Raw genomic sequence first — 15,568 nt, forward strand, 5'->3', positions numbered from 1 at the left:
CAAATATTGTCTCCCAAGGTGTTCTATCCTTTGAGAGGCCTGCAGTTCTTTTGTTGGTTTTCTTGCATCTGTTTTCTGCTCTCTGTGTCTAATAAATTTGATTTCCTTGAAAGATCAGAAACCAATCAAATATACAATGAAGAACGATCTTTCATTGAGGCACCCATTGTTGGGATCAATTAGACTGATTGTACAAGCAATGAAAATACTCTACCAATGGTTCCTAGAGGTTTAATGTATAAATGAGATGGGCAGCTGGATGAAATGACGGTCTCAGAATGCCGGTGACGTGCTAGCTTATGGGACCACGAGCCACAGATTGGGGACCCGGGCTAGTGTGTGTACCAGCTGTAAGCCAACTCATTGCTTCTCTTGAAATGATGGTAGCACATGGCAAGCTTTCAAGACTATATGTGAAGGCGAGAGACAGATGTGGCAGGAAACATTGGTGCAGATCATAGATGGGGAGTTTTATTGCACAGTGTACAGACACACTGCTAATCCGTGGTGTGGGCCGGGTTATACAGGGCTCAGCATTCAGAGAGCTGCTAGATGTTCAGCAGATAAAATGACAGCAAGCAGCCCAGTAAGCGATGCATCGCTGGAATCAGGGTCTCTGGCCTTACAATATGCTGATCTCAGATGTGGTAGCTAAAACCTGGTAACCGATTCCTTTACAAGGAAATCTAACCCAAGAATGTAAACAAAAAATGCACTTGACTCTATAATTGTCAGGTTGCTGGGATTTCTGCTTGTTTTTAAAATATCCAGTGTTGTGGAAACCCTGCGAAGAACACAAAGTTCAAATGGGTTTGTCCGGTCCAAATCGATGAGTCTGCAGTGACTGTGTGACTTCACAGAATTCTGAATTCCCCCCCCCCAGTGCACGCACAGTGCACTGCGGGGATTCACCGGTCTATGAGTTATACATACCCCGGCCAGGCCCCTCTAGAGGGCGTGGCCTTGCTCCATACACTCTTATTGAGCGAGGTGATGTGGGCGTGGCCTAACTCCATACATGTGTGCGGCCGTGCACACTGGCCAGGGGTATGTATAACTCATACATACCCTCCGATCCCGGGTCAGAAACCGGCGAATACCTGCAGCGCACAGTGCGTGACTGCAAACCTATCGATTTGGGCCGGACTGCCCCTTTACTCTTCTGCTGTCCATTTCCAATATTGGCCTGGGCACGGCTATGGGGGCCATCTCGGTGCTGTGCTACAAATGCGCCATAGAGAATGGTCCTACTGCAGCCAGACACCGCACAGCGAGGAGGGCGCAGGAAGGGCACATGGCTGAGCACCTGGGACACCTACCCAATAGTTCTCATACTTATTAGTTAATTATTAATTGCGATAAGACCATTTTATGCTTTTATCTACATTACATGTTTTAACAGGCTTGTAGACAAATAACGGTAGAAAAAAGGAAGGGATTTCAGATCAGTATGTGTAAGGTGCATGGAAAGTATATCTGACAGCAGTAAATTAATCCGTTTCTATATTAAGGAAAATCATTTTCGGATAGAAACCGACAGCGATATGGAAGGAGCGAACCATGATCAAATATAATGCAGAGTAATTTATTACATGCAAGAAATATAAAATGCAAAGTAGTAATGAAAAAGTCACAAGAGTGACCGAGAGGTCTGACCACAGACAGAATGCAGAACCTGTGAGCCCTGAGATGGGGACACATAGTACTACAGCGAAGCAATGGCATGTTATTCTGTGTTGTAATATGCAGGCAGATAAATCCCATAACACGCGTAGAAATGATTGCTGCATGAATAATACAATGCCATGGCTCCCATGTATGATTGCTGCATGAATAATACAATGCCATGACTCCCATGTATGATTGCTGCATGAATAATACAATGCCATGACTCCCATGTATGATTGCTGCATAAATAATACAATGCCATGACTCCCATGTATGATTGCTGCATGAATAATACAATGCCATGACTCCCATGTATGATTGCTGCATGAATAATACAATGCCATGGCTCCCATGTATGATTGCTGCATAAATAATACAATGCCATGACTCCCATGTATGATTGCTGCATGAATAATACAATGCCATGACTCCCATGTATGATTGCTGCATGAATAATACAATGCCATGACTCCCATGTATGATTGCTGCATGAATAATACAATGCCATGACTCCCATGTATGATTGCTGCATGAATAATACAATGCCATGACTCCCATGTATGATTGCTGCATGAATAATACAATGCCATGACTCCCATGTATGATTGCTGCATAAATAATACAATGCCATGGCTCCCATGTATGATTGCTGCATGAATAATACAATGCCATGACTCCCATGTATGATTGCTGCATAAATAATACAATGCCATGACTCCCATGTATGATTGCTGCATAAATAATACAATGCCATGACTCCCATGTATGATTGCTGTATAAATAATACAATGCCATGACTCCCATGTATGATTGCTGTATATATAATACAATGCCATGACTCCCATGTATGATTGCTGTATAAATAATACAATGCCATGACTCCCATGTATGATTGCTGTATATATAATACAATGCCATGACTCCCATGTATGATTGCTGTATAAATAATACAATGCCATGACTCCCATGTATGATTGCTGCATAAATAATACAATGCCATGACTCCCATGTATGATTGCTGTATAAATAATACAATGCCATGACTCCCATGTATGATTGCTGTATAAATAATACAATGCCATGACTCCCATGTATGATTGCTGTATAAATAATACAATGCCATGACTCCCATGTATGATTGCTGTATAAATAATACAATGCCATGACTCCCATGTATGATTGCTGTATAAATAATACAATGCCATGACTCCCATGTATGATTGCTGTATAAATAATACAATGCCATGACTCCCATGTATGATTGCTGCATGAATAATACAATGCCATGACTCCCATGTATGATTGCTGCATAAATAATACAATGCCATGACTCCCATGTATGATTGCTGCATGAATAATACAATGCCATGACTCCCATGTATGATTGCTGTATATATAATACAATGCCATGACTCCCATGTATGATTTCTGCATGAATAATACAATGCCATGACTCCCATGTATGATTGCTGTATATATAATACAATGCCATGACTCCCATGTATGATTGCTGTATAAATAATACAATGCCATGACTCCCATGTATGATTGCTGCATAAATAATACAATGCCATGACTCCCATGTATGATAGCTGCATGAATAATACAATGCCATGACTCCCATGTATGATTGCTGCATAAATAATACAATGCCATGACTCCCATGTATGATTGCTGTATATATAATACAATGCCATGACTCCCATGTATGATTGCTGCATGAATAATACAATGCCATGGCTCCCATGTATGATTGCTGCATGAATAATACAATGCCATGACTCCCATGTATGATTGCTGTATAAATAATACAATGCCATGACTCCCATGTATGATTGCTGTATATATAATACAATGCCATGACTCCCATGTATGATTGCTGCATGAATAATACAATGCCATGGCTCCCATGTATGATTGCTGCATGAATAATACAATGCCATGACTCCCATGTATGATTGCTGCATGAATAATACAATGCCATGGCTCCCATGTATGATTGCTGCATGAATAATACAATGCCATGACTCCCATGTATGATTGCTGCATGAATAATACAATGCCATGACTCCCATGTATGATTGCTGTATGAATAATACAATGCCATGGATCCCATGTATGATTGCTGTATGAATAATACAATGCCATGGATCCCATGTATGATTGCTGTATAAATAATACAATGCCATGGCTCCCATGTATGATTGCTGTATAAATAATACAATGCCATGACTCCCATGTATGATTGCTGCATGAATAATACAATGCCATGGCTCCCATGTATGATTGCTGCATGAATAATACAATGCCATGACTCCCATGTATGATTGCTGTATAAATAATACAATGCCATGACTCCCATGTATGATTGCTGTATATATAATACAATGCCATGACTCCCATGTATGATTGCTGCATGAATAATACAATGCCATGGCTCCCATGTATGATTGCTGCATGAATAATACAATGCCATGACTCCCATGTATGATTGCTGCATGAATAATACAATGCCATGGCTCCCATGTATGATTGCTGCATGAATAATACAATGCCATGACTCCCATGTATGATTGCTGCATGAATAATACAATGCCATGACTCCCATGTATGATTGCTGTATGAATAATACAATGCCATGGATCCCATGTATGATTGCTGTATGAATAATACAATGCCATGGATCCCATGTATGATTGCTGTATGAATAATACAATGCCATGGATCCCATGTATGATTGCTGTATAAATAATACAATGCCATGACTCCCATGTATGATTGCTGTATAAATAATACAATGCCATGACTCCCATGTATGATTGCTGTATAAATAATACAATGCCATGACTCCCATGTATGATTGCTGTATAAATAATACAATGCCATGACTCCCATGTATGATTGCTGTATAAATAATACAATGCCATGGATCCCATGTATGATTGCTGTATAAATAATACAATGCCATGACTCCCATGTATCATTGCTGCATGAATAATACAATGCCATGGATCCCATGTATGATTGCTGCATGAATAATACAATGCCATGGATCCCATGTATGATTGCTGCATGAATAATACAATGCCATGACTCCCATGTATGATCGCTGTATAAATAATACAATGCCATGACTCCCATGTATGATGGCTGCAATGAATAATACAATGCCATGACTCCCATGTATGATTGCTGCATGAATAATACAATGCCATGACTCCCATGTATGATTGCTGCATAAATAATACAATGCCATGGATCCCATGTATGATTGCTGTATAAATAATACAATGCCATGACTCCCATGTATGATTGCTGCATGAATAATACAATGCCATGACTCCCATGTATGATTGCTGTATATATAATACAATGCCATGACTCCCATGTATGATTGCTGTATAAATAATACAATGCCATGACTCCCATGTATGATTGCTGTATAAATAATACAATGCCATGACTCCCATGTATGATTGCTGTATAAATAATACAATGCCATGACTCCCATGTATGATTGCTGTATAAATAATACAATGCCATGACTCCCATGTATGATTGCTGTATAAATAATACAATGCCATGACTCCCATGTATGATTGCTGCATAAATAATACAATGCCATGACTCCCATGTATGATTGCTGTATAAATAATACAATGCCATGACTCCCATGTATGATTGCTGTATAAATAATACAATGCCATGACTCCCATGTATGATTGCTGTATAAATAATACAATGCCATGGATCCCATGTATGATTGCTGTATAAATAATACAATGCCATGACTCCCATGTATGATTGCTGTATAAATAATACAATGCCATGACTCCCATGTATGATTGCTGCATAAATAATACAATGCCATGACTCCCATGTATGATTGCTGCATAAATAATACAATGCCATGACTCCCATGTATGATTGCTGTATAAATAATACAATGCCATGACTCCCATGTATGATTGCTGTATAAATAATACAATGCCATGACTCCCATGTATGATTGCTGCATAAATAATACAATGCCATGACTCCCATGTATGATTCCTGTATAAATAATACAATGCCATGACTCCCATATATGTAATGCACCTTAGAAAGTAAATACACGAATATAAAAAGGAGTCCTGTACAGACACAACTATACCACCATAACAAGTATAGCCATATAATATGGAAATTATCATTACCTGTGGACATCTACTATATAATTGTCTAAGGGTCACTTCCGTCTTTCTGTCTGTCATTCTGTCTCCTTCTTTCTGTCACGGATATTCATTGGTCGCGACCTCTGTCATGGAATCCAAGTCGCTGATTGGTCTCGCCAGCTGCCTGTCATGGCTGCCGCGACCAATCAGCGACTGCCACAGTCCGATTAGTCCCTCCCTATTCCCCTGCAGTCAGTGCCCGGCGCCCGCTCCATACTCCCCGCAGTCAATGCCCGCTCCATACTCCCCGCCAGTCACCGCTCACACAGGGTTAATGCCAGCGGTAACGGACCGCGTTATGCCGCGGGTAACTCACTCCCTTACCGCCGCTATTAACCCTGTGTGACCAAGTTTTTACTATTGATGCTGCCTATGCCGCGTCAATAGTAAAAGGATCTAATGTTAAAAATAAAAAATCATTATATACTCACCTTCCGCCGCCTTTCCCGCTCCTCGCCACTCTCTGGTAACCGCTCCATGCAAGCGTCAGGTTTCGGTGGCAAGGATGGTATGCGACAAGGACCTGCCATGTCATGTGACCGCGACCTAATCACAGGTCCTGCGCGAGAAGGACCTGCCATGACGTCACGGTCATGTGACCGCGACGTAATCACGGGTCCTGCGCTACCAATCCTGGGACCGGAAGCTGCAGAGTGCACCGCGCACAGGTGACATGACTACAAGGGCTCCCGCGGAAGGTGAGTATATGTTTATTTTTTAATCTGTGACATACGTGGCTGGGCAGTATACTACTTGACTGGCCAATATACTACGTCGCTGTGCAATATACTACGTGGCTCTGTGCTGTATACTACGTCACTGGGCAATATACTACGCGGCTCTGTGCTGTATACTACGTCACTGGGCAATATACTTCGTAACTTGGCAATATACTACGTGGCTGGGCAGTATACTACGTGGCTGGGCAGTGTACTACGTGGCTGGGCAGTGTACTACGTGGCTGGGCAGTGTACTACGTGGCTGGGCAATGTACAACGTGGCTGGGCAATGTACAACGTGGCTGGGCAATGTACAACGTGGCTGGGCAATGTACAACGTGGCTGGGCAATGTACAACGTGGCTGGGCAATGTACAACGTGACTGGGCAATGTACAACGTGGCTGGGCAATGTACAACGTGGCTGGGCAATATACTACGTGGCTGGGCAATATACTGCGTGGCTGGGCAATATACTATGTGGGCTGTGCAATATACTACGTGGACATGCATATTCTAGAATACCCGATGTGTTAGAATCGGGCCACCATCTAGTATTATATAATGGGGCTTAAGTGAACACCTCGACACGTTTCACCGCTGCTGGAGATTTCGTCAGGAGGTCACGGTGTCTCTTCTATGTAACTTTTTCGTTACTACTTTGTATTTTATATTTCTTGTATTCAATAAATTCTTAGGCGTTTTATTTGGTCATGGTTTGCTCCTTCTATTTCAATGTAGGTTTCTATTTTGTTTGGGAAGCGATCACAAATTTTTGAGGAATTCCTTGTGCTGTTATCGTAATAAGATTAGTCCGTAATAAATTATCACACAATCTGAAAGTTGGAGCTGGGAGTACAGTGTGCTGGGTCACGCGCTGGTGGCGAAGCCTTGTATTCACCAATGCTGCTTTGAGTGTTAGTGGGCCAAATCTTCTGCAGGATCGGGATTTCTTCCTGTTTAGCTTGGTTAGCTATTCCATATGCTTTATCTCATTGATGCGAGCAAGCCATGGGGGAATGGATGGGGGAGTTGAGAATTTCTCAAGTTTGAGAGCTACTCCCTATCCGTAGGGTAATTTCCAGATCATTTGGAGTCCATCTGCTGGGGCCACCGCCAATTTTGGGGCTCTGAAGGTGATTGATTATGCACCCTGCCACTCTATTCATTTTAATAGTCATGCCAAAGACCACCTTGTGCATCGCTTGGCAATCTCTGGTGGTCCCATTAAGAATGCAGGGGCGCGGGTGCGTAATCCTAGGACATATGCCTACTCATGTTATTCAGCAACATACGGATCTTTATCTCGCATTGATGTGGCTTTGGGAAATGGGGGGGTGAATAATCTAATACATGAGGTGGAGTATAGGCCTAGAGTAATATCGGACCATAGCCCAGTACTGGTCTCGGTACAAATGACTGGGAAGAGTGTTCTGAAGGGGTTGGGATGGAAATTTCACCCCTCCTGGCTACAGTATTTGGATATGGAACAGGTGGGAACTGAACTCGGGGAGTTTTTCAGGATTAATGAAGGGAGTGCGGGGAATCTTGTAGTGTGGGACACCATGAAGGCATACCTGAGAGGAATTTTATTCCGGGACATCTCGAGACATAAAACTAAGTCTAAAATTCAAGACAATGCAGTGATGGAGGAACTGAGGGTGGCGGAAGAGACACTGGCCTCTCAGAATTAAAGAGAAGCGCAACTTCGTATGAGGGCGGCTCAGGTAGCGGTCGATGAACTCCATATGCGTAGGGCAGATAGGTTGAGAGCCTTTCAAAAAGAAACATTTTATTCTGAGGGAGAGAAGGTGGGACATTTGCTCTCGGTGGTGGTTTCTGCGCAGCGGGATTCTTCACATGTATACTCCATAAGAACAGAGGAAGGTAAAACGGTTACTCAAGGGGAGGAAATTTTAGACGTTTTTCGGAGATTTTATAGTAAATTATATTCTTCTAGGGTGGATAAAAGTCCTGAGGAAATGAATAGATATCTGAAAGAGGTTGACTTACCCAGACTAGGTAGAGAGGAAAGGGAGTGGATGGATAGACCGCTTGGGGAGGAAGAATTGAAGGCGGCTTTGGCGGATATGGCGGGGGGCAAGGCTCCGGGGACGGACGGTATCCCAGTAGAGGTTTATAAAATTCTTAATGCAGAGTTAATGTCCAAATTGGAGCGAGTGTTCTCTGAGTCGTTGGAGAGGGGAGTGCTGCCTCCATCAATGAGAGAGGCCATTGTGGTGGTTATTCCTAAAGCTGATAAAGATCCTCAACAGCCGGAGTCGTATAGACCAATTTCACTTCTAACGGCTGACATAAAGATTTTGGCGAAGGCCCTGGCGAACAGGCTGTCCCAAGTGATCGATAAATTGATTCACCCAGACCAGTCTGGCTTTATGCCCAATAAATCCACGGCAATTAACTTGAGAAGGCTATTTTTAAATATGCAAATTCCTGCAGACAATGCCGGAAAAAGAGTTGTGGTGTCTTTAGATCCCCACAAGGCCTTTGATTGTGTGGAGTGGAGTTACTTGTGGTCGGTACTGGATCGCCTGGGGTTTGGTCCAAAATTCATCTCCTGGGTTAAGTTGCTGTACTCGTTCCCAACGGCAAAAATTAGAGTTAATAATAATTTGTCAGAGAGTTTCCCGCTGTTTAGGGGTACCAGACAGGGGTGTCCGCTGTCCCCGTTGCTCTTCGCTCTGGCCGTAGAGCCGTTAGTGGCTAAAATAAGAGGTGCTCAGGAGGTTAGAAGTTTCATCTATGGTAGGAGGGAAGACAAAATTGCATTATATGCTGACGATATTTTGTTGTTCCTGGAGGATTCTGAAAGGTCCCTGTGCAATGCGGTTGCTTTGATTGAGGAGTTTGGTTGGTTTTCGGGTCTCACAATAAACTGGGATAAGTCCTGTATGTTGTTGATTGAGGGGGACAGTATTGGCAGTGGAGAGAGGGCGATAACCACAAAATTAAAGATTGTTCAAAAATTCAAATATTTGGGTATTCAGATTGCTCTTCCTCTAACTACCTTTGAGGAACTGAATTTAAGTCCATTAATGCAGAAAATTCGTACCAAGATTGCGGCATGGAACAAATTACATTTATCGGTGGTTGGTAGGGTGAACCTCTTAAAGATGATTGTAATGCCACAGTTGTTGTACGTGCTACATAACTCTCCCATTTGGATTACACAATGCAGATTCCGTAAGATTAGGTCTTTGGGGAATTAATATGGGGAGGAAAGAGTCCTAGGTTTAAACAGGAGATACTTCAGAGGGCCAAAACAGAGGGGGGTCTTGCACTTCCTAATCCATGGCTATACTTCTTAGCAGCACAGTGTCAACATCTCAAAGGATGGTGGGAGGAGGCAGGGAGTGTGCAAATACCTAATAGCTTGAGGTTCTTACTACAGGCAGACGTTTTGAGTGACAGTTTGGAGGGAGGACAATTCAAACAAATGGGTTCACAGGGGTGCACTATCAAATTAATTCACAGAGTATGGGAAAAAGTCAAACTCATTAGGGAAGTGAGTGGGTTCACCAGATTCTTGCCTATTTGGGACAACATTTATCTACCGGAATTTAGGCAGAGGGAGGGTTTTCACTTTTGGTCTGCAGCAGGTATTAAACGGCTGGGGCAGCTGATAAGTCAGGGCAGACTTAAAACATTTGAGGAGTTGCAGGAAGAATTTCAGTTGCCACGGTCTGAATTGTTCCAGTATAATCGTATCTCTCATGCTTATCAGGCACAGAATAAAAGGGGAGCCATAGTGGTACAGATTGATCTCATGCTCGACTATATCCTTAAGAATAGCTGCACGAAGGGGGCGATTTCAGAAATATATGGGTTTCTACTTTTTTCTTTCCTGGAAAAATATCCCATCCGAGCCAAAGGGAAATGGGAAGCTGAATTGGGAATAATTGACAATGATAGATGGGAGTCGGTCCTAGAATATGTGCCCAAGATATCAATGAGTGAACCAGGCAGGCTATCACAGTTATTCGTAATCCATAGGGCCTACAGAACCCCTGACAGGTTGTTCAAGGCTGGGCTTAGGCAGAACTCTGAATGCCCTCTGTGCTCACAATCGCAGGCGGGGATATTGCATATGATGTGGCAGTGCCCTAGACTGTCCTCCTTCTGGATAGTTGTTTTAAATCGTATTGAACTGGTGTATGGATGTTCTGTCCCTAGGGTTCCACTGACTTGCATATTGGGATATGTGGAGGAAATTGTTACGGACAACATGTTTAAAATAGCTATTGCACGATTGTTATTCATTGCTAGGAAATTGATCGCCAAATTTTGGATTAGAGAGGAACCTCCAACAAGAAGAGACTTTCTTAAGCAAGCGGAGCATATACTTACTTTGGAGAAAAGTATCTACACCAAAAGGAATAAGCTGGACATCTTCCACAAGCTGTGGCAACCGTGGATGGACTTGAATTAGGATGATAAATGAGAATATAGGGAACCTAGTATTCAATGGAAATATAACGGATGTTTATTCAAATGTTTGTATGATGATGGGAAGTGGGGTGGCTCTGGCTGAGGTCTCTGGGGTTGGGCGGGGTGGGGGGGCTCTGGGTCGGGGGGAAAAAGTTATCTGTAAATGTTTAATGAAACATTGCCATGAGAAATATTCTGATTGTTTATTCTTTGCGGATAATAAAAATCTATCTGATAAAAACAAGAATGCAGGGGCAGTGCACATTATTGACCACTGTTCCATTCACTCCAAGCCCTTCAGAGCTCTTGTTCTCTAGATCAATGGAAGCCCCAGCGGTCAGGAAGCTATCCCCCATCTCCCTAGATAGGGGATAGCTTATGTTTGGTGTTCATCGATCAGGTATTGATTTGTCAGGTCTGTGCTTCATTATTGATATACGATTATCACTATAAAGCAATCAGACCCACCATAGAATAGTACATGTGTCTAATCTCTGTCCCTCACCAATGCTACATGCTTGGCCAAAAAGGAAATCTTTTATAAAACATCCAGAAATCTAGTCATGTTGTTGGAACACCGCCCCTAGTATTTTCCCCAAATCACAGGATTCCGGGCAGTATTGGGCACTTTGTCCTTACACCATGATGATCTTTTATTAATATGTGGGAAGTTCCGTGTTGGATTACTATAGCAATGCATGCTACTCTATTTTTCAGAAAGAGATAAGAAGCTCTCTGGTGTTGTCAATGTTGCAACAGATGTTACTGGAAGACAAAGCGGATATGGTGCGGGAAGCTGTGATTAAAAGTCTTGGCATAATTATGGGATACATTGATGATCCAGACAAATATCAACAGGTACTTGTCACTAACAGTCAATGGTTGTGGTTCTCCGGGAATAGAAAGGATAAAAGAAAGTAGCTTCCTATATACCTTTTAATTTTTAAATCATACTAGTTTTGCCTATGGAGGTAATCACTGTTGTATATTAAAATGTCCGCCATCTTGTTATACTGACACCTGAAAACTGTCCTAGAATGATACTAGGACAGGTGCCTACATATATTATGTATGTATACCAGGATTGGGGACATATATTCCAGGATGGGGATATCTATGTAACAGGAAGGAGCCCAGGATGGGGGACATTACTACATAACGGGGGAGTGAGTCACAACTTGTATGTCTTTATAGGATTTAGAAAGCTACAAGGTCATACATCTGGCCAATATGCCGGGGGCCAGGAGCCCATTGGACTCTAGTTACGTTACACTACATTTTAATGTACTATGACAATTCTCTACATAGAGAAAACAAGTGCCATGTGCTTATCAAAGGTTTTTAGTAATTTATAATGATACTTCCTACTCTCGTAGAAACCCTTTTTATGATGTTGTATATGTTTTGCTAAGAATATTGTATATATTGTGATATTTTTCATTCCAATTACTTTGATTCATGCTATACACTACATTAAAAACAGCTTGCGCATTGGCAAGTATTTTTCCAAATTGGCTATATATAGAGGTGTCACTTGTCATTGTAATCCTGTCTGTGATGATAATGAGACTGCTGAAAATTTTTCTGTACAAAATAGGAACTATGAGTCTAGTATAAGGGTAGTGTGAAAATTGCAGATTTTTATTTATTTTAAATGAATGAGCACAACAGGGTCTTATCCACATTAAAAGATTGATAATTAAATGTTAAATGTAGAACCGCTCACCTTATGTGGTTGTGTGAGATACAACACTTCCAGAATTTGAACACCAGATGCTGCAGCTTCTGGGAAAACAGTAGCAGGAGTGGAAGTGAAAAATTGAAAAATAAATTATTAAATATTTCTTTAAAAATACATTTAACTTAAAAACTTGATTTTTAAACTTGAGACCGTTTATTATTGATACATTCCGTTAAATGTATGGGTCATGGTAAGGAGTTGGAGCTAAAAAAAACATGAAGTCATTATGTCCCACGTTGTTAAAAGAGATGTCCAGGTTTGGCACATAAGTCTGCAGTCATATTATGTAACTGCAGACTTGTAAATCCTGATAGTGTGTACCAAGAGCGGACCACCCGGTCTTGCCTCCACATGACCACCCGGTCTTGCCTCCACATGACCACCCGGTCTTGCCTCCACATGACCACCCGGTCTTGCCTCCACATGACCACCCGGTCTTGCCTCCACATGACCACCCGGTCTTGCCTCCACATGACCACCCGGTCTTGCCTCCACATGACCACCCGGTCTTGCCTCCACATGACCACCCGGTCTTGCCTCCACATGACCACCCGGTCTTGCCTCCACATGACCACCCTGTCTAGCCACCACATGACCACCCGGTCTTGCCACCACATGATCCCCTGGTCTTGCCGCCAGTACCAGAGAATCTTAATGGTGCATGCACTCTGTTAATTGCAGTAACACAGAGAAACTTCAGACTTTTGTGTCAAACCTGGACAACCCCCTTAAGGATATAGATAAACTCCAGCACTTTTGCTGTTTCCTCAACCTTAATTCTCCATGGAATGTTTGCTGTTCTGAAATAGTCATAAATGTGATGTCCTTCCAGGGTTTTGAGCTCCTCCTAACCGCCTTAGGGGACCCCTCAGAGCGAGTAGTGGGTGCCACTCACCAGGTATTTTTACCAGCGTATGCCGCATGGACTATGGAGCTTGGAAACCTTCAATCCCACCTTATTCCCACTCTTCTGAGCAAAATTGAAAAACTCTTGCGGGTAAGTTGTGTTTTTTCGTTGCAATAAATAGTCACTCAACAACCATAACATTGAAACCACCGGCCTGATATTGCGGAGACTGCTCGTTTTGGATGTGCCCTGACATGATGTGTGAAAACCAGATTGTTTAGCGTATGAATAAAAATGGAACTATTTACAGTATGTACACAATTTTTTTTCACATGTTTGGAGTAGATCTAATCCGAAACCAGCCTGAAAAAAAAATGCTAACAAAACGATGAAAGAGTGAATATATTCATGTCTGTGTATAGACGACAGGCTTTTGAGCATCTTTTATAGAAAGAAAACAGTGTGTGCACATACCCTTGGATTTCCGCTCACGGACTTGTACAGTTCTTCTCTTCTATGGACGGCCATTCTTCTGAATGCCTGACTGGCGTTGTTCCCCATAGGAGTCATCAGTGTGTGAGGCTGGCTAAGAGGAACCTGCGGTGATCGGCTGATCGCCATGATGGCTACATTCGGAACGCGGTTGTCTCTGGTGAACGTTGAAGTGTTGTTCTGTATTGTAGATTTTTTTTTTGTTGCTTTGATAGAACAGAAACCAAAAAAGGCATAAAAAGCAAATATGAATATTTTATACGGTCGCATAGAATAAAAGACGTTTTAGGAAAACTGATTGTGATTTGCTTAACTCTAAAGCAGACTTTGTTGCTGCTGCTATGGGGTCTACAGTGTGATCAGGGTATTAGTGTATTCACACCGCTCCACAATGGTCAGCGCAGTCACATTGCCCTAAGCATGGGTTGGTGCTCTCGTTCTTAGAACCTGTCAGAGACGTGTGATTTTCCTGGCTGGATCACTGCTAATTCATCTGTATTCCCTTCTTCTTCTAGGAGGGGGAGCACGGCCTGGATGAGCACAAGCTGCACATGTATCTCTCTGCCCTGCAGTCCCTCATTCCCTCGCTGTTTGCCACCGTTTTACAGAATGCACCTTTTACAAATAAAGCCAAGCTTCAGGGAGAAGTATTACAGATAGAAGGTAAAGAAGGACCAGAATTATAACACGTCAGTCCTTTAATCAATTACATGTTGTCCAGTGAAATCTCTTTCACACATCTGTAACTTTTGTCACCGTTACAAAATGGCCCAACAGATCAGGTGTCCTACCGCCTTCCCGTTCATTCTCTATGTGGCTGCCAGTAAAGCGGAGCCTGGCACTCTGCAGCCCCATATGGAATAAATGGAGGTCAGGTCACACGTGCACTACCATTCCTTTCTTACGGGTATAAAAGTTCCCTGTTTTGCCAGTCTGTTTGGATCTGAGTGGTCTGAACAAGTTGTCACCAATTCTATGCATAGGTGGTAAATTGTTTTCTCTGTACAATCCCTTCAAATACTTGGGTGTAAGTGCTATGTCCTGGCACAGTGTGTGTGTCAGTCTTGGATTGCCTTTTGCAATCATTGGCAGTGTGTTCCTCTTTTTTGTGTGCCTGTAGTTGCATACCATACAGTAGTGGCGGTTTATACACACACAGTTTGATTTTATTTTTCCAGCGTCTATTATGGTCTGTCTACTGGCCCTTAAAATAGATCTGCTGTCTGTGATTTTCCTGCATCTGACTCATCCGTCCCAGCATGTGAGACTGTGTAATATATCTCCTAGCCCTTCTGTCCTATTCAGAGCAGTGTTCATGTAACAGATGAGCACATTGTTGTTCCTTTAAAGTTAATGCATCACCTGTATTTTCTTTCCACTTAAACAAACTCGTCTTAGTATCTGGTTTTGTTATCTAATTTGTTTTTGTTTTCTAATTGT

At 42.3% G+C, this 15,568-nt stretch overlaps 1 protein-coding gene across 6 annotated transcripts in view; it reads left to right on the forward strand.

Annotated features, from left to right (window-relative positions):
• Window positions 1-15,568, forward strand: part of RELCH (RAB11 binding and LisH domain, coiled-coil and HEAT repeat containing) — a 190,901-nt gene that overhangs the window by 101,830 nt on the left and 73,503 nt on the right. For all 6 annotated transcript variants that reach the window (XR_011314046.1, XM_069730630.1, XM_069730633.1 and 3 more), the window contains 3 exons: window positions 11,766-11,906; window positions 13,622-13,786; window positions 14,644-14,791. Coding sequence is in view for 5 of the 6 variants with exons in the window: in XM_069730630.1 (XP_069586731.1) it covers window positions 11,766-11,906; window positions 13,622-13,786; window positions 14,644-14,791 (454 nt within the window). In the remaining variant the exon portion in view is untranslated. The remainder of the gene's footprint in view (window positions 1-11,765; window positions 11,907-13,621; window positions 13,787-14,643; window positions 14,792-15,568) is intronic.

This window comes from Ranitomeya imitator, chromosome 6, assembly GCF_032444005.1.
Source record: "Ranitomeya imitator isolate aRanImi1 chromosome 6, aRanImi1.pri, whole genome shotgun sequence".
NCBI lineage: Eukaryota > Metazoa > Chordata > Amphibia > Anura > Dendrobatidae > Ranitomeya > Ranitomeya imitator.